At 33.9% G+C, this 27,207-nt stretch overlaps 1 protein-coding gene across 12 annotated transcripts in view; it reads right to left on the reverse strand.

Moving 5' to 3' along the window:
* Positions 1–5,006: 5,006 nt before the first annotated feature.
* Positions 5,007–27,207, reverse strand: part of LOC139781236 (cytochrome P450 4C1-like) — a 71,869-nt gene continuing 49,668 nt past the window's right edge. For 9 of the 12 annotated variants that reach the window (XM_071720069.1, XM_071720065.1, XM_071720074.1 and 6 more), the window contains 5 exons: positions 14,619–14,725; positions 14,456–14,524; positions 11,728–11,896; positions 11,144–11,323; positions 5,007–6,022 (listed from right to left, as the gene is read on the reverse strand). In XM_071720069.1, coding sequence (XP_071576170.1) covers positions 5,127–6,022; positions 11,144–11,323; positions 11,728–11,896; positions 14,456–14,524; positions 14,619–14,725 — 1,421 coding nt within the window. In that variant the 3' untranslated portion in view covers positions 5,007–5,126. The remainder of the gene's footprint in view (positions 6,023–11,143; positions 11,324–11,727; positions 11,897–14,455; positions 14,525–14,618; positions 14,726–27,207) is intronic. The other 3 variants (XM_071720073.1, XM_071720072.1, XM_071720076.1) reach the window with 3 other exon arrangements.

Below are 27,207 nucleotides of genomic sequence, written 5' to 3' on the forward strand. Positions count from 1 at the left end.
AGCTGCGTGCGATCTCGCCGTGTCGGCCCTGCCGACAGGCGGTCGTCCTCGCAATTGATACCTACTTTCGGCGGGCGATCTTGCCTTGCCGAATCACGGCAGACGATTGTCCTCGCCTCAGATATCCCCAAGCACGAAATGGCCTGAATCGCGGACGATTCCGCGGCTAGCCACACTAATCCCGAGATTCCTCGCGAAACCCGGCGATTCCGCGGCACTGCGCCAATCCCGATGACTCTACGGCCTTACCCAACGCACGACACAATACTCGACTTCCTCGAGGGCCCGAGTACTCTACGACTTAACTACGAGACCGAGTGCCATCCACAATACATTGCCACTCGCAAAACGTATTTTCCCGAAATTACCGCGCGACCGCCCGAATCCGCAATATGAGTTGCGCGATCGCGACTCTAACATATATCACGATTATATCTCGATTATTCCACAACATTTAACACGACGCACTGATTACGCAACGTGACTGTCGGCCGTGACGATGTTCCCGAGGAGGGCGTACCTGATCTCTACTTACTCGAGGATTCGTTCTCGGCGGGGCCCCTTCGCGGATTCTAATCCAGACTTCTCGAGGTAGAGCGCAAGGTATCGATGGGCGCTCGTTCTTCAACAGGTATCACCAGATATTCCAAAGGTAACTGACAGACGGGGCCAGCGCCTCGAACGAATCCTCTTCACCGCGGAGACGCCATGACGCGCGATAGTGACGCGCATGAATGGATTAACGAGATTCCCACTGTCCCTATCTACTATTTAGCGAAACTACTGCCAAGGGAACGGGCTTGGAAAAATTAGCGGGGAAAGAAGACCCTGTTGAGCTTGACTCTAGTCTGGCACTGTAAGGAGACATGAGAGGTGTCCCGGGAAAAAATGTTTATATACAATTTTATCTAATTATATATAACTTTGTAGATATAATTATACATGGATTTTGACCTGATCTAATTATATATAAATAGATAAAATTGTATATGATTATATGTAATTAGATCAAACTATGCATACTTCATATATATATAAATGAATAGATATAATTATATATTTTTGGATACAATTAGATCAAATCTTTAATGGGTCCATTTTCGTGGTAAATATGTAGAATCAAAAGTGAAATGATTTATTCCATATATTATAACTTGGCATTGCTTGAGACAGTGCCGTGTCTCTTGATACCGTTTTTATACTACTGTTCGTCAAATTTTAAATACGAGAAACAAATCCTATCGAATGCCATCTATTGGATAATCCAAATTTAAAGTTTATATATGATTATATATAATTATATATAATCTTTTTTTATATTTGTAACACACCAAATTTAATAAATTCTATTATGTGAACAATAAAATATATATGTACACATACATATAAAAATAAAATTACATTATTCTATACTAGAAAAATGGTATTTTTACGCGAATTTATTATTTATTATTTCAATCAAACATTAAAAAATATATATATAATTATATCTAATTTGGCGCAATTATATATAAGTTTGTATATATGTTGTATATAATTTGATGTATCTCAACTCGAAAAAAAATTCTAATATAACTTTGCATAATTTGATATGGAGTTATAAATATTTTGATATAATTACATATAATTATTTACTCGAAAAAGACTTTTAATATAACTTTACATAATTTGATATGGAGTTATAAATATTTTGATATAATTACATATAATTATTTACTCAAAAAAGAGTTTTAATATAATATTGTATAATTCGATGTGGAGTTATACATATCTTGATATAATTACATGTAATTATTTACTCAGAAAAGAATTGTAATATAATATTGCATAATTTGATATGGAGTTATAAATATTTTGATAAAATTGCATATAAATGAATACATAAATAGATCTTATTATATATGATTATATATAATATGATATAATTAGATAAAATTGTATATAAACATTTTTTCCCGGGGTAGCATAAGTGGGAGATGGCAACATCGCCGGTGAAATACCACTACTTTCATCGTTTCCTTACTTACTCGGTTAGGCGGAGCGCGTGCCTCGAGGGCTTCGTGCCCCGGCGGTCACGGTGTTCTAGAGCCAAGCGTGTCAGAGTGGCGTGAGGCCTCGCGGCCGATCGCCGTTAATACTCCCGCGTGATCCGATTCGAGGACACTGCCAGACGTCACCACTTACAAATAACGCAACACCTACCTACAGCGCGACGCCTATACCACATATCATCTCGTCTTGCCAAAAATCTAATAATGGTATTATAATAAAAATATACAAGGATGTATTTGGCATTTGACGCTCTTAAATTTGCGTTGGAAAAATTGTTATATTTGGCAAAAATAATAGGTGGGGGTGGGGTTAAATTAAAAAATGTGACAAATTTGAAAAATCTGATTACGCCATTGTAAAGAGCACAAAAAGCCATAAACATTTCGTACAAATTTTTTGTCGTTACGCCTTATATTTTCGAAGATATTCGCAAAAAACTATAAAATCCGTTATTTTCGAGGGGTTGGTTCAACCCCTAAACGTCGAGATACGCCGCTAAAAAAAAATACGTGTCTAATATTTTTTGATGATCTACAACATATCCAAAGCGCATCCAAATCGGTGAAGGACACTTCCAACCGTTCCCTTGTGAGTATTGAGACGCTCGCAGTTATATCTATTCGTGTATTTGTCGCAATATATATTAAAGCTCCTACAATACTTTGATACATCTTCTTTTCAATCTTATCCGTATCGTCCTTTGTCTTTCCATATCCTACATCGAGTGGAATTTTTGATTCCTTTGTGTCTTCCATTCCATAAGTCCTTAGTAATTTTTCAATGTAACCTGTTTGACTAATACTGTAAATCCCATCTTTATCTTTTGTAACTTCAATACCTAAATAGTAACTGATATCGCCGAGATCTGTTAACTCAAAAAAGTTACTTAGTTTCTTATACATATAGGATATATACTTTATATTATTACTCGCAATTAAGATATCATCTACATATAACATTATATAAACTTTATCGTTATTGATTTCTTTTATATATAAACACAAATCAACTTCACTTTGTACAAAACCTTCTTTTTCTAAAATATTATGTAATTTTTTATTCCATACTCTAGCAGCTTGTTTTAAACCATAAATATTTTTGTTCAGTTTACATACCATATGTTCTTTACCTTTTACCTCAAATTCTTTGGGCTGTGCTATATAGATAGTTTTCTCCAGGTCTCCGTTCAAAAAGACATTCTATACGTCATAGTGTCGGACAGTCAACCCTTGTTTATTTGCAACCGCCAACAGTGTTCTGAATGTAGTTTGCCTTGCTACAGATGCGAATACCTCCTCATAGTCCAGACCATATTCTTGAGCGTAGCCCTGTGCGGCCAACCTTGCCTTATACCTTACGATACATCCTTGAGCATCTGTCTTCGCTTTATAAACCCATTTACATCCTATAACGTTTTTGCCTTCTGGTTTATCCACTAATGTCCACGTATTAGCATCCATGAGCGAATTATATTCCGCATTCATGCCCTTAATCCATTGATCGCTGTCAGGTGAAGATATTGCTTCTTCATATGTAGCTGGTTCAAATATTCCTCCATCTTTAACACAATATGCCTGATATGCCATATTACAAAATCTATTTGGTGGAACACCTTTATTTTCCCTTTGTGATCGTCGTAATTTTGAATCTTCCTGACTATTCTTCTTCCTGCTCTCCTCCTCTATGGTTGTTTCCTCTTCTTCTTGATTATTACTTTCTTCTTTAGCTTTAGTTTCTTTTTCTTCTTCTGCTATGTCCCATACAGCTTTCGTATTGTTTAGTGTTTGTTTCCTTTTGAACATTACCTCGCTCGACTCACTATTTTCTTCGAGAAAGTTGACATCTCTGCTTATTATTACCTTGTTTGTACTTCTATCCAACGAGCGAAATCCTTTTGCGTTTTCTGCATAACCTACGAAGACATATTCCTTTGCTTTTTCATCGAGCTTTCTTCTTAATTCTTTTGGAGTATGAGCATACACTTTGGATCCGAATGTGTGTATGTGCTGTAGCGATGGTTTCTTCTTATACCACTTTTCAAATGGCGTTGTACCTGTGGCCTTTGTATACAACCTGTTTTGTAGATAGTTTGCAGTGCATACTGCTTCACCCCAGTACTTGTTAGGTAAGTTCGCATCTATTAACATGCATCTCTCTCTCTCGTTATCTCCATAAGATATCTGTTTCTTCTTTCCGCCACACCGTTTTGTTCGGGTGCATATCCTACAGTGTTCTGTATCTCAATTCCTTCCTTCTGTAGAAACTCCTTCAGTTTTGCATTTACATACTCTCTGCCTTGATCAGACCTAATAACCTTTGGTACTTTATTGAATTTCGTCTTCATGATCTTCACATAATCTTGAATCCTTTCAGCTGCTTCCGATTTATGTTCCATAAGATGTACCACTGTAGTGATATACCACTACTTGCTGTAGTCGTCAATAAGAGTTAGTACGTATCGCTTATTTCCTGGTGTTTTCGTTTGCATGGGACCGCAAACGTCAGTGTGTATTAAATCTAATACTTCTTTCGATGTGCTGAATGACTTCTTTGAAAATGGTTGTCTGGTCATTTTTCCCTTTATGCAGGTTTCGCAGACGCCTCTTATACCGCAGTCTACTATCTTCATACCTGTTACTAGATCCTTCGTTTCCATTAGTTTTATTGCTTCTGGATCCCTATGGCCGAGTTTTCTATGCCACGTGTGCTGGCAATTTTCTTTGTGCTTGTTTGTGATCATTAAAGCTTTATGACCGAACCTCAATTTGTACAAGTTTCCATCCAAGTCTGCAGTAGCTACGATAGCTCCATCTTTTTCTATATTGCATACCTTCTCTTTAAACTTTACTTGAAAACCCTTCTCTACTAATCTTCTTACTGACAATAAACTTTCTTCTAGCGTAAAGGAACATATAAAACATTTTTAACCATAACTGTAGTTTGCTTATTCTTACTGTCTTTGCAGGTGAGATAACCATCTCCTATTCCATGTACTTCTGCACAATCTCCATTTGCTAGCTTTATTTTCTCATTTGTGCTATTATTGAGTGTCTTAAAGAAATCCTTAATGTTGCTCATATGACTATAGTTGCTCCTGAGTCAATATACCATGTTCGTTCGCTGTTGTTCTGGCTTTGAACACTGAAACAGATGTGTGCATCATCATCGTCTTTGCTTACCGCTTGATTCGCCTTCTCCTTTGCTTTTGCTTCTTTCCATTTTATGTAATTTCTGCAATCTTTCTTCAAATGACCTGTCTTACTGCAGAAAAAACATGTAATATTCTTCACATACTGCTTCTCTGATGTCGCTTTTGTAAATTTCTTAGATTGCGTCTTAAGTGCTCTATCGTCTCGTTCGTCCTCTTGACCTCTTGCATTCTTCCGTCTTCTGTCTTCATCGAGAAGTTTTCCTTTGACGAGTTCTATAGTTAGTTCGTCTTCTGACCTCGTCTCCAAAGCAGTTATTAATGTATTGTACGATTCCGGGAGACTACACAGCAACATAGCAATAACCATTTTATCCTTTAACGCTTCTCCGAGGGCTGTTAGCTGGTCCACTGAGTTGAGCATTGCGTTTAAATGACTCTCCATATCACCATTCTCTGAAAGTTTTATACTACAGATTTTCTTAAATAAAAATACTTGATTTGTAAGAGAAGCCTTTTGGTGATAACTTTGCAGTGCTGTCCACGCTTCCTTAGCGCTATTCGTATCTCTAATATACCGTAACTGGTCATCTTCGACTAACAAACCGATTGTAGCACGTGCCTGCCTATCTGCTTTGAGCCACCTTTCGTCCGGCTGTGTCGGTCTTGCCTCGCTGATAGTGTGCCACAGATCTTCCTTAATTAGTAGTAATTCTACATTGCACTTCCATACATGAAAGTTTGTGTTGTTCAACTTTGCGATAGTAAAGCGTGTATCTGCCATTATTCCTCTCTTTATGCCACGTATCCTGGGCCCATAACCTATTAGAAATGCCCGAGGAATATGATGGTACACGCAATAAATCGAGAGTTATGAGCAGTACTACTAAATACCTTGACCTTTATTTAGTTAGTCGATGAAAAATAAGTACTCCTGACTTATCTTATATTCGTACAGTTTATAATGCGTTTTCTTACAAAGCGAGATACGTATCGTACAGCGTGCGTGCTCAATGTTACGAGAGAGAGCAGATCACGCTACACTAGCGCGCTCGCACATATCTTAACCGCGCCAAATCTAAATTTGTTGTTGCCTTCCAATAGTTTATATAAAATATTTTTTTTATATAAAAAGTATGTTTATATGTTTATACATACAAGATATGTTTATGAAAGAAAGTTAATATGAATAAAACATGTTCAGAAACGTGCAAATAATTGCTTTTTTATTTAATGATTACCATATAATTACTTAAATTATATTTAGTAAGTGTATATTCCGATTGCTTTCAATATATAACAACTAACACAATGCAATATTTACGCGTACAATCCAATCTAACGCATCCATATGTTGGAAAAGGCATTTTTAGACACAGTACAGTACATTTCATTTTAAGTAAAGCAGAATCTATAATTGTATTGTTCTAAATAAGTTTACAATTTTTTTTCACATAACAAGGTTCGTCGTTATTATAACCTCCAAACCTTTTAACACATTTTGACATTTTACTACTCTTTTCATATAATAAAATTTCTAAATATTCTTTTGCATGTGCAGAAAATGTTTTGAATAAATATTTTTACTTGCAAATCTCACGGAGAGGAAAAACGTTCTTTTTTTGGTTAACTTTATTCTATAATGTAATATAATATACATTGAATATTTACCGATGAAAAGTCATATTTTCCTCTATACCAAGTTCTTTCTTACAGGTACAGCATATTTGTGCCATTATTTTCTCTTACTTAAATTGTCGCATTGATAGACATCACAGACGCACGCTACACGCGCGCTATTCATCTTTAATATTTCACTGTTACTATTATTAAGGCCTCTGCACAATGAAGAATGCGACAGGAGTAAAAAAGTAGCGCCAAGTTTTTTTACAAGAAAAATTTATTTTGTTTTTATTAAATATTTTTATTTTATACTGTTACCTCTTTAATTTCATGTGATTAAAATGATTCTTTGTAATATTATAATTTGTTAAAGAGAATTAAAGCTACTACCACTTGGGTTGGAATAGGAAGATCCTTGAATGGAAACACAAAGATATGTACAACTTGGGTTTTATTTTTTAAAAGTAGTTGCACAACAATTATTTTTTAAAACAATATATGGTAATTCTTTAGTTTAACTACACCAGCACAGAAATCGATGAAATTAGGCTTATTCGACGCGTTTTTGCGTAAAACGAAAGAATCTGGCAGAAAAAAGTGTCGCTCTGCCCCGCGAAGCGAAATATTAATCGTTAAAGTTGACAGGAATCAGGTTATGATTCCTGTCATATACCGACGAGATGTAGCGACCATGAACATGCCCTGCAGCCATATGCGCATGCTCAGTGGCCGCACGCGCATGCAGCAGATCACGTGACAACTGTTTGGTTGGTAAGTCAGAAGTGTAACATAATTCGAAATGATATTCTTTCGGCGTATAGATTAGTGACGCGCTTTAAAAGTATTTCAGTGTTTAAAGCGCGTCAACTAACCTATGTAGGTTAGTAACGCGCTTTAAAAGTATTTAACTGTTTAATGATTTTCGTTAAAGCAGGGCACACACACACGTGTGTATGTCCTGCTTTATAGAAGTTGTGATTTTCGTTAAAGCAGGGCACACACACACGTGTGTATGCCCTGCTTTATAGAAGTTGTGATTTTCGTTAAAGCAGGTCACACACACACACACACACACACACACACACACACACACGTGTATATACCCTGCTTTATAAAAGTTGTGATTTTCGTTAAAGCAGGGCACACACACACGTGTGTATGCCCTGCTTTATAGAAGTTGTGATTTTCATTAAAGCAGGGCACACACACACTAGTGACGCGCTTTAAACACTTAAATACTTTTAAAGCGCGTTACTAACCTACATAGGTTAGTTGACGCGCTTTAAACACTGAAATACTTTTAAAGCGCGTCACTAATCTATACGTCAAAAGAATATCATTTCGAATTATGTTACACTTCTGACTTACCAACCAAACAGTTGTCACGTGACTTCTTGCATGCGCGTGCGGCCACTGAGCATGCGCATATGGTCACAGGGCATGTTCGTAGTCGCTACATCTCGTCGATATGACAGGTCTCATAACCTGATAGTGGTCAACTTTAACTGTTAATATCTTGCTTCGCGGGGCAGAGCGACACTTTTTTCTGCCAGATTCTTTCGTTTTACGCAAAAACGCGTCGAATAAGCCTAATTTCATCGATTTATGTGCTGGTGTAGCTAAACTGAAGAATTACCCAATATATACCCACACAGAACATAATATTTAATAGATATCCAATGGATATCTACATATCCATATAACGTCCATATTTATGGTGGATATTTAATAGATATCTATTAAATGTAAAAATATCCATATCTCTCAAATGGCCACCAGAGATATCCATTAAATATCCACGTGTCATCCACATATCCATATCTCTCAAATAGCCACCAGGGATATCCATTAAATATCCACGTGTCATCCACATATCCATATCTCTTAAATAGCCACCAGGGATATCCATTAAATATCCACGTGTTATCCACATATCCATATCTCTCAAATAGCCACCAGGGATATCCATTAGATATCCACGTGTTATCCACATATCCATATCCACAAAATAGCTACCAAAGATATTTATTAAACTAGATTTTGAGCCCGCGCGAGGCGCGGACTCAAAATCTATTCTCCTCTCCCCAAACTCACCCATTAATTATGAGCACCAAATTTGATATTCTTTCTCCTCAAACTGTAATCTACATCTTCGAATTCTTTTTTAATAAATAATAAATAATAGATAATATTATAGATGCAGATTAGCATATTGTCAAATATTTCAAAAATGTAATCCCCTATATTGAAGTCTTTAAATTTTATTTTTGCTCGCGCCTCGCGCGTTTTCACTTTCCGCTGACCCCCCATTATTGACTTTCTTTCATTTTATTTTCTTTTTGTTCCTTCTTTTTTCTATTTTGTTTAAAAATTCTACCGGGTTTAGTTTTACATTTGCTGCCTTTCTGTTTTAATATCAATTCATTTATTCTTTTTTTCGCCTGCGCTTCGCGCGCTTTCATCCTCTAAAAAATTATCCATTAATGAAAAATTAAACTTATCCTCCAAAAATTAAAAAAATTTTGGCACTGGTTTCAAGAAAATCGGTCCATTAATACTTATTATTTCTCGAAAAATTTGAAAAATTTTGAAACCGGTTTTCAAAAAATCGGCAACAAAAAATTATCCATAAAAAAAATTCAGCTTGATATTTCAAAATTTGCGGAAATTGGAGCAATCACGTACATTTTTTTAAACAGAAATCGGAAACCCCTTTATTATTAGCAATTTTTCTAATTCTATTACATTCTTTAGTTCTTTTTCTACCCCTATTTCATATATAATTCTTTAAGATTCGGTCAATTATTTCCCGAAAAATTGGGTTTCTGAATCGGTTTCCAAAAAGATCGGTAACGAAAAATTATACACATCATGGCAATCACCGGAAAATTCTACCCCTACTTTATATACAAGTTTTTGAAATTCGGTTTATTAACGAATAAGTAGTTCGCGGACAGACAGACAAACAGTCGGGTTTTATATTATAGTATGATATCTCTCTCTCCACACGTTATCCACATATCCATATCTCTCAAATAGCCACCAGGGATATCCATTAAATATCCACGTGTCATCCACATATCCATATTCACCAAGTATCTACCACATGTCTACCACAGATATTTACTAGTTCGTAACGACGCCGCTAAGCGGCGCATAATGGTAAGACCAACTCGTAAGTAAATTTCTGTTGGAAGCGAATATAAGCAGGTCCCCGGCGAAGCAAAATCGCGACATCCGCGGGTCTTTGGACCCGGCTCCTCTTTTAAATCTAGAGAAATAATATTTTTGAGATGTTGATTCAACGTTTATGTGCTTTATGGGGTTCTATTTGTATATAATGGACATATATAAAAATAAAAAATATCGAATAAATATCCACGCAAATATCTAATCAATATCCACTAAACGTGCAATTATTTATATAAATATCCACTGGATATTTAATGGATATCTAGTGGATATCTCCATGGATATTTAATAAATATCTATTAGATCTCGTGTGGCGGACATCTGGATATTTAATGGATATCTATTAGATATCTTGTGGATATCATGAATATACATTGGGGATATTTAATAGATATCTATGAAATATTAAATTCTGTGTGGGTATATTCTCTTTGCAATTGGCGCAGATTTAAAGATTTTACTTTTTTTTTAAATTACATTTTACTAGCTTAAGCTTGACGGCATTGACTGTCGAGGAATCCGTGAAAATACATTTTATCCCTTTTCACCCCGTTGGGGGTCAAATTTCTAAAAATCCCTTCTTAGTGGATGCTTAGATCATAAAAAGTATACTCCTTTCATGTTTCTATAGGTTTAGGGATTTGAACTGAGCGTTGATGAATCAGTCAATCAGTCAGGACATCTATATATATATATATATATATATATATATTATATATATATAGATTTATATTTTAATTTTGTGACCGATATAATGACGTGTACAAAGTTAACAGTACGACGCTATTGGCTATCCGTTTTATAGGCAAATGGAGCTTTATTCCCTTTATCTTCTGCATTGTTTATTAAATCGGTTTTTGCTTCAAAAGTTTGCATTTGTTTTATAGATAGGGATAAATTTTACACGAAGTGGATGAGCAGGGCGAAGTACGAAATCGGCCTGTATCCGAAGATTTTTTAAATAATCAATGGGTTCTACGTAGAAACTGTGTATCAGAGAAGCTACCATTGCCTTCAATTCCAGCATAGCAAATCGTTGGCCTATAATTTAGTACGTATCATAATCTGTTTATGTAACAAAATATTTAAAGTATATGTATATCAGGGTATAAAAATAACATAGTTTACCGATGCAGTTACGTGGTCCAGCACTGAATGGTACATATGAATAAGGATGACGATTACGGATCTTCTCAGACAAGAATCTGTCTGGATCAAATACTTCAGGATTTGGCCAAAAATTGGGATCTCTGTGAACTGCGTAAATATTAAGAAGCAGTAATGTTCCAGCCGGTACCAAATATGATTCTAGAAAGTATATTACACAATGAAATTTACAAATAATAATTCAAAACGTTAAAATTTTAAAATTAGATATATATCTAATACAACATAGGATGCCAATTATAGCTTGCACGATAATATAAAAATATAACCCTAATTATTATCTAAATTTTATTAAGTATTATTTGCTTAACATTATTTTATAAAAATATTGTGGTATTATATGTAACATTACATACAAAATTTTCGGATTATTATATACATACACTTCATCAATAAAAATACATAAATTTTTAAATCTTTAAAATATACATATAGGAATATTGTGTGTGCATTTCATAATTCGTATTTAACTCATACATTTGATGACATCTTGCATAATGTAATATTTAAACATCCATACAATAAAAATTTAGTTAGATACATACGTAATTTTACGTCTTCCCCAGGAATTCGTGATATAACAAATATGCTGGGATATAAGCGTAACGCTTCCTTTATACATCTCTCTAAATATGGTAAATCTTGCAATAATTTCATAGTAAATTTCTTCCCATTCTTTTGCAAAGCAGTATCGACTTCGTTCCTGACACGATCCTGTACAATCCTTGTTAATTAAAAAGGCGTTTCTTGTTATTATTCTGATGTTTTTATATAAAAACAAAAAATTCCCGAAAATTTTCAAAAATATTTATTTCACAAATTTCTCGATTAATTTGTTTAAAATATGTATACAGGGTGGGAAATTTAAGGACATTCTCCAGAAAATCGATTTTCTCTAAATTTTCTTGAAACTGTGAATATATGTTAATTTAGGTATGCTTTATGTATGGTATAAATTTCAGTACCTCTTGCAGTATTAAAAATCGAGATACTTAGCTTCAAAGTATCAACTTTTAACATGAGATTCCTATTCCGAGCTATTGTGAAACAGACATTATAATAAATTGTGAAAAAAGTTTTTTCTAAATGTTTTTGAAAAACTAGTATATGATGCTCCATAAGAATAGAAATAATATGCGATAAGTGTCAATACCCTTGCGGTACTCGTTTTCGAGAAATACTTGTGTAAAGTACGCAATTTGATGAATTTTTCGCTCGGTTCAGAGTGACAGAACTGAGGCGTCAGTTACTTGGTAACGCCGCATGAGTTCTCACGCGTGAAGTTAACTTCTTATTTTTTAGATGTTATTACATATAATATTTTGTATATAAACAATTAACTTCAGTAAAATAAATTTTCTTTTTAAGCATAAATACAAGTTGAGCACGACTGGAGCCGGAGAACGTCCTTAAAGTGTTACAAGCTGTTATCTCTGAAAGTATTGGTTTATTGGAAAAATGTTTCAGATAAAAGTTGGAGGATTTAAAGAGCCGATAGATGATCTTATTAGATTTTAGGTCCGGAGTCTGTGTGGGGCCCAGCAGAACTCAAGTTAAATTTTTTAAATAAAAACCTCTATTTTTTATATATTTTACGGCTGTTCTTCCGAAAACGTCCATGCTCCGATTTAGGTAAAACCCCTGCGGGGGGCTCCACTATTGTTAAACTAGACACATAGTGTGCCTTCAAAATAAATGCGTGGGCTTTCCACGCGTGGAAAGTTGTAAACCCATGTGGCACCTCGTTTCGCGTAGAAAGTGTATGCGTGGAGGCAGCAAGTTAAAAATGTTAAAAAAACTGCTAAACTTTGGAGTCGTAAAAAATCCTTTTGGTATATGTCTTTTTTATCTAAAAGAAACCTATTTACAAAGTTTGACTTAAATCTGAGCATGGACGTTTTCAGAAGTTTCGCCATTTGAGGAAAACTTGGTAACTTTTTCAATATTTAGCTTACAATATCTCGATAATTGTTTATCGGAAGGAAAAGTGGTACAGGACTTTTTGACTTAATTTGGTCTCAATAATATGCTATTGCAGTAGTACTCCAACATTTTTAAATATTTGTGTATACATGAAACATCCAAGACATGTAGACATCCAAGGAGATGCATGAGTACTTAAAAAAGTTGGGGTACTACTGCAATAGCATATTATTGAGACCAAATTAAGTCAAAAAGTCCTGTACCACTTTTCTCTCCGACAAATAATTATCGAGATATTGCAAGCTAAATATTATCAAGAAAAAATGATCAAGTTTTCCTTAAATATCTTAAAAAGTATTAGGCAAATGAAAAAATATTACAGACAAAAGTTGTTTAAATTAATTAGTAATAAAATATGGTAAAATAAAAAATAGGGACTTTTATTTAAAAAATTTAACTTGGGCTTTGCTGAACCAATACGAACCCCGGACCCAAAATCTAATAAGATCGTCTATTGGCTCTCTTTAAACCCTCCAACTTTTATCTGAAACGATTTACCAATAAACCAATACTTTCAGAGATAACAGCTTGTAAAACATCAAATGCTCTGTATATAAAATACATTTAGAAGAATATCTATTTATTTTTTAAAATATATGAGAGAACGTGTCATGCAGGCATGCGTGTGCGTATGCGCGAGCATACGCGCGTGTTTATGCGCGATCCCACTTGTATGTGTATGCATATTTTATTATACCGCTACCTATTATAACCTTTTAACTACTTTAGACGAGAATACTTGCGCGACAATATTGCCCATCAGATGCTTTGGAGTTAACTTGGCCCGCAAGTTTGTCAAGCAAATCTTCATAATTTGCCTATAAATATGACCAAAAATCAAGATTGTTTAATCAACAGCAACTAATATTTTATTTTATATTAACATTTGAGATAAGAGGAGAAGTAAAAGGAAAAAATGCATAAAGAAAAAATACTAATCTATATAAATTGTTTTTCTGTGTGATAAATTTGAAAGCATGAAACAACACAAAGGGCAACATTACAATGCTTACAACTTGACTTCTGAGAGTCTGAATAGTTTTCTTAACAAACGAGTTAACTCGATCGTCCAAAGCGTCAGACAGGCGATATCGTCGCGCTAATATTCTCGTCTAAAGCAGCAGTAAATGGGTTAATGCAGACAAGCTAATTGTACGTTACGCACATAGATATACATACACTTAAAAGAATATTTAAAAAGTTAGACATTGATACATGTTTGATAAATAACTTTTGGAATTAATTGATTTTCTTGCTTAGGAATGGTGACTCACACTTGACGATAGATACCTGAATGTCCTTATGCTCAGCTAATAGTGCAAAAATGAAGCACAGACCCATCGCTGTAGTGTCATGACCCTATATAATCATATGTATCAATATAACATTATATATTATCGATAAACCAAATAATTAATAAGAAAAGTTAAGGAGAAATTACAAAAATAGGTACCCCAAACATGAAAACGTCTACTTCCTCCCTGACATCTAAATCAGTCATAAGACCTTCGCGAGATGCCGCTATTAGAAGATCCAACATTGCAAGCCGTTTTCTTCGTACTAAATCGAAATATGTAAGCATGTAGTAATCAATTTAACAACCTAATTTTTCTATAATGTTTTCATTACGTAACATTGATTACGTTTAGAATTTAAATTACATTTAAATTTTAAACTATATAATATTATAGCTGGTTCTGCTGGTTGAAGTTGGGAACGTTCCTGGAACGATTTTTTAAAAATAATGTGTCTCATTTCTTCTTTGGCATAGAAGTCTGCGAGTATCAAACACGAAATACATAAAAAAGACCGATCTGATACAAAAAACCTACTCCCGGACCACTTTAAATATTCTTGCTACGCTGAAAATAATTTGTCCCATTTCTTCTTTTGGCTTAGAGATACTTCTGAGTTTGTCTTTTTTAAGTAACTTATTTATTATACAACACGTCTACAAATATATCTCAATTAAAAATGACTTACAAAATATCGAAAATGTGGTCATGTTTTAGAGGAGACAAATATATGACACACTCAAAAATATTTTACAATAAAATTCAATAACAACTATCTACACATTTCTATCTTTTTATTATATTATATTAAAAGAAACACGGTAGTGTCCTCGCCCCAAAGTACACGCGAAGCGAGACCGTGTATCTTTACTTTACGCGACGCGACGAGTTGCGAGTAGGTATCCGAGATTTTGAGAACTTGATATAATCGTTTTATTACGTGGCTGGATCGGCTTTAGCATATACATACGTGTGCGCTCAGTGCAGACAGTGCGTTCTGCGTTCAGCGCGCTCAGTTTTAACCTAGATAACCTAGAATGGATAGTGACAGATAGTGATAGTGCTGTATTATTGTATTGCCGGGAATGAGGCACGTTAAATTTTCTTCATCCGAGGGATAATAACCTCAAGAAAAAAAGTGATAACAGATAGTGATCAACATGATTATATTGACCGCAGGGAGCTAATGCCGAGATTTTTAAGAAAGAAGGTGTATCCAAAATCCCATACGTATATACGTACATGCTGTCTTGTAAAAGTTGTAAAAGTTAAAGTGTCGAGAAAGTGATCTGTATCGACTGTATCTATATGCACGTATGACAGGCACTATTTTTCTGAAAAATTTATCGTATTTATATGCGCGTGACAGGCACTATCGCGTAATAAAGATTTTTCCGAAGTATATTAATTACTTTTTAGTACATTTTGTGTACTAAAAAAGATTCTGAGAAGGAAAACCGTCGCTCATGTTCCGTTTGTTTCTAATTAATACTTAAAATATCATGATGATCAAGGAAATGATAATTGAAACAATAATTTATGAATATATATTTCGCTTCTTACTTCAATTAGATCGTATTATATTATGTTATTTACAACTTCAATATAGTATCTGATTCACGGTTATATTCAGTCGAGTATTCAGTAGAACAAATTAAGGTGGTTCAAGCAGTAATTTGAAGTCACAAAAACAACTATTGTTACTATAGGCCAGTCATATTAGAGTAATTTAGGGGGTTAACCTTCTAATTACTCTTTTCAGGGTGCAACCACCATGAATCGCTTTGATTTAAGGTGCTGTAAGTGGGATTAATTTTGCTTCGCATAATTAATGCGCATTAAAAAGTTATTAACAATATTATCAACAAAAAACGCAATTTTTTTTATTTTTTCTCAAATATCTCGAAAACTAAGCAAGATAGGGTAACTAACAATACGTACCTTTTTTGTAGAGCGTAAAATTATCAACAATAATGATCTGAACAACATTTATCGTCAAGTCAGTCGTTTAGCTTGCACGCGCCGTCAAAGTCCGAGACTCGGATCTCGAAAACCCTCGATTTCATCGTTTTTTTGATGTTGCGTCGGTGATTTTTTTCAGTCATTTAAAATGGAATTAAAAATTCCCAAAAAATCACACATCATCTGAGAACTACAAAGAATACTTTTCAGGGTATAACCGATTTTTTAGACCCTTTTTCTTTAGTTTGTAGCTATGTAAGCAAAAAATTTTGATTTTTTGGACTACTCTTAGTTTTTCGCTGTTTTCAGACCTTAGAATTTATTTGAGACGAATTTTATCGTATGCATCTTGTTGTGGACGAAATTTGCAACAAAAAAGGACCCTTGTATTTTTTTCGTACGACAAACGCTGATTTTTTTATTGACGCGCAAAGTTATCCAATATTGCGTACAGGTCGGATAACGCTTGTTTTACACTAAAATAATTATTTTTTATTAAAATTTACGTAATTTTTCGTATTATTATTGAACCATATTGCAAAGCCGTTTTCAACACATTCTCTCATGTTTACTTATTTATTAACAAATTGTTTATTTAAAAATTATTATACAAAAATACAAGGGTCCTTTTTTGTTGCAAATTTCGTCCACAACAAGATGCATATGATAAAATTTGTCTCAAATAAATTCTAAGGCCTGAAAACAGCGAAAAACTAAGAGTAGTCCAAAAAATCAAAATTTTTTGCTTACATAGCTACAAACTAAAGAAAAAGGGTCTAAAAAATCGGTTACACCCTGAAAAGTATTCTTTGTAGTTCTCAGATGATGTGTGATTTTTTGGGAATTTTTAATTCCATTTTAAATAACGGAAAAAAATCACCGACGCAACATCAAAAAAACGATGAAATCGAGGGTTTTCGGAATCCGAGTCTCGGACTTTGACGGCGCGTGCAAGCTAAACGACTGACTTGACGATAAATGTTGTTCTGATCATTATTGTAGATAATTTTACGCTCTACAAAAAAGGTACGTATAGTTAGTTACCCTATCTTGCTTAGTTTTCGAGATATTTGAGAAAAAATAAAAAAAATCGCGTTTTTTGTTGATAATATTGTTAATAACTTTTTAATGCGCATTAATTATGCGAAGCAAAATTAATCCCACTTACAGCACCTTAAATCAAAGCGATTCATGGTGGTTGCAACCTGAAAAGAGTAATTGGAAGGTTCGATGTCTAATATGACTGGCCTACTAGTGACAAATATGAATGATTTAGTATGTAAAAATCAGCATACATTTAAATTAATTATTCCGTAAGGTGTTTTCTCATTTAACCGTTGCTATAAACTGAAAATATCAGAGCAAAGTCACAAATTTGACTAGAGTTGGTGATATAACCATAAATATGATCACACCGGTAAAGAATAAAATATACTAAAATAGAAAAAATATACGTCACAATTTCTACAATTCCGCGATAGTGAATATATTCATACAACTGCCAAAAAAGATATGTTATCCTTATAACCTCCATTCAACGGTGGGAGAATGGTAGGACACGCGTCTTGTGCGTCAGCTGACGCGTGCGACGTTGCCAAGCAGCCACTCAAGACGGCCGCCATGACTCTCGTGGATCGTGTCGAAACGTCGAAAGTTGCCGAAAGTTTGTCGAAAGTTTCGCTTTATTTATATACGGTACGGTCAATCAATTTGGTGTCGCATCAGTATCTTTAGAAATGTTTATTGCATCGATTAAACAGTTTTTTATTTGTTCATCTACTCGAGAAGTATGAACGTATTCCATAAATGTGCGATCTGACCCTCCTTTCCCTATTATCACCATGTAAAATTGGCAAAGTTTACGGACATATATCTCCGGAACCAAGCGGTAAAAAAAATTGAAATTTTTCAGACACACTCTAGGAACGTTAACCTTTCATTTAATATCATATTTTCCGGGCTATCTACATTTGACCTAAATGCTTGAACCACCTTAATAGTCCTTGTCTGCAATTCAAGATATAATTGGTAATATGAATACATAGCCCTTTATTTATGAAAAATGTTTTGATTTAAAGGATTACAATTAAAGCAGACAACAATTTATGCTTTTGGTTAAAGCAGAGAATACTCTGTATTTATACTTTCTATTATCCTATGCTTTAACAAAGATTATATTTTTAAAATATATAATTGAATACAGTTGTAAATAACATGTGATCTAATAGTAAGAAGGCAAATATATATTCATAAATTATTATTTCTTTACTTACCGACATTGTGGTACTTTAATTATAAACAAACGGAACATGAGCGACAATTTTCCTTTTGAGAATCTTTTTTACTATCCAAAATACAAAAAATTCGAAAATTTCAAAAGAATCAGAGAGTGCCGTTATTCTACATATTTACTTAAAGTTTTATTGAATTAAAAAATTGGTTATTAGTTACAAAAAATTACTAATTACGTAAAAATTAATAATATTTAGGCAGAAGTAAATTATGCATTACTTAAAAAATTAGTAATTTGTCAGAGAAAAACGTCTAGTTACTAGTGAAAATTAGTATTTAAGCGAAAATGAATTAATTTTTTTTGCCAATTAGTAATTAGTAGAAATAAATTGTTTATTATTAAAATAATTAATAGTTTGTCAAAAATAAACTACTACTTATTTGAAAATTAATAATTAGTGGAAAATTATTACTAATTTTTTCAATAATGAATAATTAGTCACAGGGAAATTACATATATATATATATATATATACATATATATATATATATATATACATATATATATATATATATGGGGCATTCTACGTCAGAAGAAGACCCCCTCTGTCCAAAAATGGTTTTAACCGAAAAAGCTCTAGGGGAGACCGGGGCTAAACGGTCCGTTTTTTTTCGGTGCCGATTTTTAACAACAAAATAAATAATTGTAGTTAAATGTGGTATACCACTGTAAAGAGTGAACCTTTAGCTACAAAATTTATATAGGAAATTTTTGTCTACGTCGCTTTGTTTAACCGGTATAGAGCAAAAACGACAACGGTGGAAAAATTGAAATCTCAAAAATGCCGGGGTTAAACAGTCTACCCCCTGAGGTAAATCAGTTTTAGGTTTGATCGCCCATGAAATATTAAATATCTACACTGGATTCGTGTTCAGCATGCATTACTCTTTATAATCAGCATGCATTTATAATCACGTACCTCGAGTTTTGGAGATGTTTAAAGAAAATCAGAACAAGGACAGAGATTGTGTATTCGTTGATATTAGATTCAAATATAGTTCGAAAAGCAAGCGAGTATAGATGGCGACCATGCTAGCGAGCGCTACCAATTCAAATGTGATGCTTCACTGCGCGCGCGGCGCAGACCGCGTGGCAGCCCGGGCAACGCGACCGGTAGAAAATGTATCAATGCGCATGCGGAAGCGGGCGTATCCGTTCGTGCAGCGCAGCGAGCGATCACTCTCGTTTCGTACGTCCACCGCGACGGATCGTTTGTTGAGTTAGCTATTGCGTCATAAAGAGTTACCGTTTCACTTGGTAAATTCCGTATATTCACTAGATTGAAGCATCAATATTTGTACGACAAGGACGGTACGCCTCTGAAAGGCCGTATTACATTCTACATCGAGAATCAACCATTCTACTGAACGAGGACCAGAAAGAGAGAGAGACGGTAAACGACGACGCAGCTTCTACTGGAACGTTCTGGAAAGCTCTGGCGAGATTGGTAACACCACCAATATTTTCATTCAAGAGAAGGCCCTTTCGATCTTGATCGAGGCCGTAAATCATGAGACTGTATGCACTGTCGTCGACAGTAATCAGGTAACGAGTCAATTTTTTTTGCTTTAACCAATGATCGTTTATGAGAATGCGTTAGATGACGATCTAACACTGACAAGGGAACGGTCGGGGGTGTCCGAGACCGATTTGGATGCGCTTTGGATATGTTGTTGAGCATCAAAAAATATTAGACTCGTATTTTTTTTTTGCGGCTTATCTCGACGTTTATTGGTCGAAAAAACCCGATTTAGAACCTACCCGATTTGGATGCGCTTTGAATATGTTGTTGAGCATCAAAAAACATTAGACACGTGTTTTTTTTTTTTTGCGGCGTATCTCGACGTTTAGGGGTTGAAACAACCCCTCGAAAATAACGGATTTTATAGTTTTTAGCGAATATCTTCGAAAATATAAGGCGTATGAAAAAAAGTTTGGTACAAAAGGTTTATGGCTTTTTGTGCTCTTTACAATGGCGTAATCAGATTTTTCAAATTTGTCACATTTTTTAATTTAACCCCACCCCCACCTATTATTTTTGCCAAATATAACAATTTTTCCAACGCAAATTTAAGAGCGTCAAATGCCAAATACATCCATGTGTATTTTTATTATGATACCATTATTAGATTTTTGGCAAGACGAGATGATATGTGGTATAGGCGTCGCGCTGTAGGTAGGTGTTGCGTTATTTCTGTTCAAGTTGCGCCGTACGCTTAAAAATTTCCATTTCAACTCCGGGATGACCGAAAGCGCTGATGCGAAGGCCAGCGCAAGGCTATTTCGAGAGTCCTGGACTAGCAACGGAATGTCGACTCCGACATTATAAATACCGCCGAATTGTATCGGGCGGGCAGTCGCAAATTGGAAAGAGACGGTATCAAACCTAACAAAGACCACTCCATTAATTATAAAGTGCGTATTTATTTATATAATTAAAGTTCGAGACAAATATTTAATTTTAATATCTTTCAGAATGAAGTTTAATCCATACAATGTAATAATGCTACTTTCTGCAACTTTCACTGCTTTCAACTATTCACCAAGTCCGACAACTTCGGAGGAAGAAGAAGTAAAAGAAAACATTGAACGTATACTACCACCTTCACTAATTTGGCTCTCCCATCGTGCTAGTTGTCGTATTGATGTAACTTTTTTGTACCTTCGTTTAACTCCTTCAAGCGATCTTCCCCTTGTTTTACCACTCCTCCAGTATTCCACAGCTTGCCTTTTATAGTCACTTGATATTGTTGCCTCAACAGAGCTGCAAGTAACTTCCTCCGGAAGATATACTTTACCATCATCTTCCTCAAATAAATCAACTCTTTCCGGTTCTGGAATCTCATATATATCATAAAAACCTAAAGTTTCTTCCTCTTCTACGTCAAATTCTTGGTTTTGTATGTCAAGCAGTATACGTTCAATGTTTTCTTTTACTTCTTCTTTCTCCGAAGTTGTCGGACTTGGTGAATAGTTGAAAGCAGTGAAAGTTGCAGAAAGTAGCATTATTACATTGTATGGATTAAACTTCATTCTGAAAGATATTAAAATTAAATATTTGTCTCGAACTTTAATTATATAAATAAATACGCACTTTATAATTAATGGAGTGGTCTTTGTTAGGTTTGATACCGTCTCTTTCCAATTTGCGACTGCCCGCCCGATACAATTCGGCGGTATTTATAATGTCGGAGTCGACATTCCGTTGCTAGTCCAGGACTCTCGAAATAGCCTTGCGCTGGCCTTCGCATCAGCGCTTTCGGTCATCCCGGAGTTGAAATGGAAATTTTTAAGCGTACGGCGCAACTTGAACAGAAATAATGCAACACCTACCTACAGCGCGACGCCTATACCACATATCATCTCGTCTTGCCAAAAATCTAATAATGGTATCATAATAAAAATACACATGGATGTATTTGGCATTTGACGCTCTTAAATTTGCGTTGGAAAAATTGTTATATTTGGCAAAAATAATAGGTGGGGGTGGGGTTAAATTAAAAAATGTGACAAATTTGAAAAATCTGATTACGCCATTGTAAAGAGCACAAAAAGCCATAAACCTTTTGTACCAAACTTTTTTTCATACGCCTTATATTTTCGAAGATATTCGCTAAAAACTATAAAATCCGTTATTTTCGAGGGGTTGTTTCAACCCCTAAACGTCGAGATAAGCCGCAAAAAAAAATACGAGTCTAATATTTTTTGATGCTCAACAACATATCCAAAGCGCATCCAAATCGGTCTCGGACACCCCCGACCGTTCCCTTGTGAGACGACCGCATGGTCATATCACGTTTCCGATCATTGGTTCCAGATAATCCGAGAGCGAGAGAATCATTCATCGCTTACAAAGACGATAAGATAAATCTGCTGGATTCATTAGACTTTATTGAAAATACTGAGCTTAGTAACTATAATTCTAAACTATTTCTTTGGTAAAAAAGGCGATCGTCGATAAAGTTTCTTTAATATTCTATTTGATTCATTAAATGTAACGATAATACTTTTCATTAACAACGTTATGTTAATCCTTACATACTTGAGTGTGATCAAATCAATCTTTTCTTTTTGTAAACAAGCGTTTCATTAATTGTTTAACACGATTCAAGTACAAATCTGTCGTTTGCGTTTCTTTAACATTATTACGAGCGTTTTCTTTATAACGAAGATAAGAGATAAGTTCATATACATTCGGGCGAGCGTTTCATTAGCGATTACTTTAAGGTATGATTTAGATATAATGATTTGAGCGATATTTGCTTTCTTTAAGAACGGACTTAACGTGTCACTGTTAATGAACACTGCCTTACATTGAATATATTCTATTGTTCATTGAGATTGAGAATAATAATTATCATATTATTATCTCTTGTATTACTGGTTAACTTGAGAAACTGAGTAGTGTTGTTTTCTAAAAGATTATATATCAGAGACCAATTGAGTTGGCACATTAAGTCTATTCGTCTTATATCTTATATTATTTCTGTGTTCTTGACATATATTGTGTTCATTATACATGTTTGATAATTAAGATCCTTTTCTGGATAAAAGCAAAACAATTAGTCTCCTGAACATCTGCATGATATCAAAATCAGATAATTCGAGATACGTATCATCTTCAACTCAGTGTTATACACAACACAAAAATCATTCTCTTGAAATAAGTGTTACTAAGAGACAGATACGTAACAAAATATTACGGAAGGGATCTTTGCGACTAATTACTTTTTCTTTGCATTATATAAGAAACAGCTTACTTTATTGCATTCTATTTATTTATACGATATATGTTCTTCCATTGTTATATACTTCTTTGCGAATACACAATCTCTGAGCAGTCCACTATTTGGTTTCGTGTTAGTTCCCTCATCAAATCATTAGACCTGGCTTCTGCGCGAGCTGGTACATTAAACAGGATTAGAATACCTTTTTATAAATAGTTCTTTATTACTGTTTGTTTATAGTCGCAAAGAACACGAAAAAATTGAAAAGTTCTTGAGAAAAAGATTTGACAAGGCTCCAGCTGTACCAGGGATATTAAAACATCACTGCTTTATCTCAAACAGTAATAAAGAACTATTTATAAAAAGGTATTCTAATGCTTCTGCAGGATCAACACTTGTCTACAATGTATAATTTGTTTTAAACAAATCACTCGCCATATTATATCCATCATTTTGAATGTTTAAAATTCAACTTCGCATTCATAATCAGCGACTCCAAAAACCCCCGAGTAACGATCGAGTTTCAAGCGAATTCGTTCGTTTTTAAAAAAATTCGTCCGCCATATTGGATCCGCCATTTTGAATTTTTAAAGTCAGACTTTGGATTCATAATCAGTGACCCCAAAAACCCCCAAATAACAAGTTTCAAGCAAATCCGCCCGTTGTTTGAAAAATTTTGAATATGTCCGCCATTTGGGATCCGCTATTTTGAATTTTGAAACTTTGATGTCAAATTCGTATTTAACGACCCAAAAAACTCCCGAGTAAAAATTTTCAAGCGTATTCGGTTACTTTTTTTGATTTTTTTAAATCGTCCGCCATATTGGATCCGCCATTTGCAATTTCAAAAGGTGCCACTTTGCACTTACAAGTAGACATAATAACTTACATTTTAAGCCAAAGTAGAGCTTTTTCGGTTAAAACCATTTTTGGACAGAGGGGGTCTTCTTCTGACGTAGAATGCCCCATATACATATATAACATTAACATAATTATTTTTTAAACCACTTTTAACTACAAAAATTAAATTATTTATATTAAACCAATTAATAATTTTTAAAATAAGTAATTTACCTAAAACTAATTATTTATTATTAAAAAAATTAATAATTATTTTCTACTAATTATTAATTTTCAAATAAGTAGTAATTCACTTTTGACAAACTATTAATTATTTTAATAAAGAATTTATTTTTATTAATTACCAATTTGCAAAAAAATTAATTAATTTTTACATAAATACTAACTTTCACGTAACTAGAAATTTTTCTCTGACAAATTACCAATTTTTTAAGTTTTCTGTAATTTATTTTTACCATAATATTATTAATTTTTATGCAATAAGTATTTTTTGTCACTATTACTAATTTGCTAATTTAATAAAAATTTAATTTGTTATTGCTAATTTCGTGAATAATTAAAAAATAAAAAATAAAAATTTCTTTGTCGATCCCTTCTTAACACTACAAAATGCGTCATATCAGTACAAAATTGTCTTTTTCAAAAAAGGTAAAAAAAGATGCCAAATACACGCGCAATGTATTTTGTAAATTCAAAAATCCAACCTAAGTGGTAGCTTTAACTTCTCCTTAACAAAATTATTATACCAACAAATTTGTGTTACCTAACTCAACCCAAAGTGGCATGTATTTTAAAAGAAGATGTAAAATCTTTAAATTGCGCCAATTGCAAAGAGAATATACATATATTACTTTGAAAAATAATTGTTGGTGCAACTACTATAAAAAAAATAAAACTCAAGTGGTATATATCTTTGTGTTTCCATTCAAGGGTCTTCCTATTCCAACCCAAGTGGTAGTAGCTTTAATTCTCCTTAACAAAATTATAATGTTACAAAGAATTAAAGAAGTAACAGTACAAAATAAAAATATTTAATTAAAATAAAATAAATAAATTTTTCTTGTAAAAAAACTTGGTGCTGCCAGACTTCGAAATTTAATAAAGTAGGGGAGACCGGGGCAAACTTGACACCGGGGCAAACTTGACACTAGGCTTTTTGCCAATTTAAATCTATCGTAGAAACTTGCTTTTCCTACTGTAAATGCGTCTTTATGTGCCAGTATTATCAACGGAATTTGATAACTTTCTGAGTTATAGTGTAATTTTTAACGCGACATAAGCGTTTTTGATAGTGAAAAGTAATTTTTCTGATCTCTCGAAAATGTCTACTCTTTCATCGAGCTTTACTCTTGCGAATCTACCGGTAAGTGATTTTGATGGGAAATTCGATGCTTTATACGAATCCGATAATAGTTTTTGCATATTTTTAAAATTTTTATATTTTTGAGTATCAAAAGTAAAAAACGACGTTTGGGACAAAGTCGACGGGGCAAAGTCGACACGCTGTTTTATTGGCTCCCAATAATAAACGATGCTTGTGATGCAGCTATATGGCCCATGACAAATGTGTGCGCACGTATAATCGCGAATTTACTTGCATAAATTGTTTTTCAGACATGAGTTTAGATGAAAATAATTGAATGTTCAACAATTTTTGTTCTCATTATTTCCAATTATTGTTTTACTTAATTCCAAATTTTGGTACTTTCTAAATACACGATAAACAAATGTATATTTAGTTTCAGACAATAAAAAATAAGTTCCAGATTAAATTGTGTCGATCAGGCAAAGTGTCGAGTTCACCCCGGCATTTTTCAATTTGAAAATTTGTCTTCGCGTCACTTTTCCTTTCCTGGGGGCAAAACTAAGCGACGTACAGCAAAATTTCCTTAAGCAATTTTGTACCTGAAGGAACGCTCTTTAAATGTGTACCATTAAATTTGCTTGAAAATTTTAATTAATTGTTGAAAATTGCCTTTGAAAAAATTGTGTCGAGTTTGCCCCAGTCTCCCCTACTACAATTTTTGATTAAATAAAAAAGCAGTAAACATAATTTAGGGAAGAATGCGACGGGAGTAAAAAAGCAGTGCCAAGTTTTTTTACAAGAAAAATTTATTTATTTTATTTTAATTAAATATTTTTATTTTGTACTGTTACCTCTTTAATTCTTTGTAACATTATAATTTTTTTAAGGAGAATTAAAACTACTATCATTTGGGTTGGAATAGGAAGATCCTTGAATGGGAACACAAAGATATATACCACTTGGGTTTTATTTTTTTTAAGTAGTTGCACAACAATTATTTTTCAAAGTAATATATATATATATATATATTCTCTTTGCAATTGGCGCAATTTAAAGATTTCACATCTTTTTTTAAAATACATGTTACTTGGGTTGAGTTAGGTAACACAAATTTGTTTGTATAATAATTTTGTGAAGGAGAAATTAAAGCTACCACTTAGGTTGGATTTTTGAATTTACAAAATACATTGCGCGTGTACTTGGCGTCTTCTTTTTTTACCTTTTTTGAAAAAGATAATTTTATACTGATAAGTATTACGCACGGTTGTATACACAGGTCTGGCAACTCCGGTGGTGGGGGGTGACTCACTTATTGAAGCACGGTCGTCCACTAGATCGCAACGACAGCGGCGGCCAGACGGTGAATTACAAAACGCGCCAAATTTAAGTACGGTTATAACGAGACAAATAAAGAACGCGATGCTGACTGGCGGGCAATAAATTCGTTGTACATGCAGGCGAGCACGATAAATATGACCGAGTCTTATTATACCGTGATTTTAAATAACGTTTAGTCGAGTGTCTTTAGCTACGGCATGAGACATTTTGATGATATTGGTGTTCGATTCCGGATGAATCATTCACCAATGAATCATTGA

The sequence above is a fragment of the Temnothorax nylanderi genome, unplaced genomic scaffold (assembly GCF_030848795.1).
Source record: "Temnothorax nylanderi isolate EJ_2023f unplaced genomic scaffold, tnyl_v1.0 TNYL_tig0324_pilon, whole genome shotgun sequence".
Classification (NCBI taxonomy): domain Eukaryota; kingdom Metazoa; phylum Arthropoda; class Insecta; order Hymenoptera; family Formicidae; genus Temnothorax; species Temnothorax nylanderi.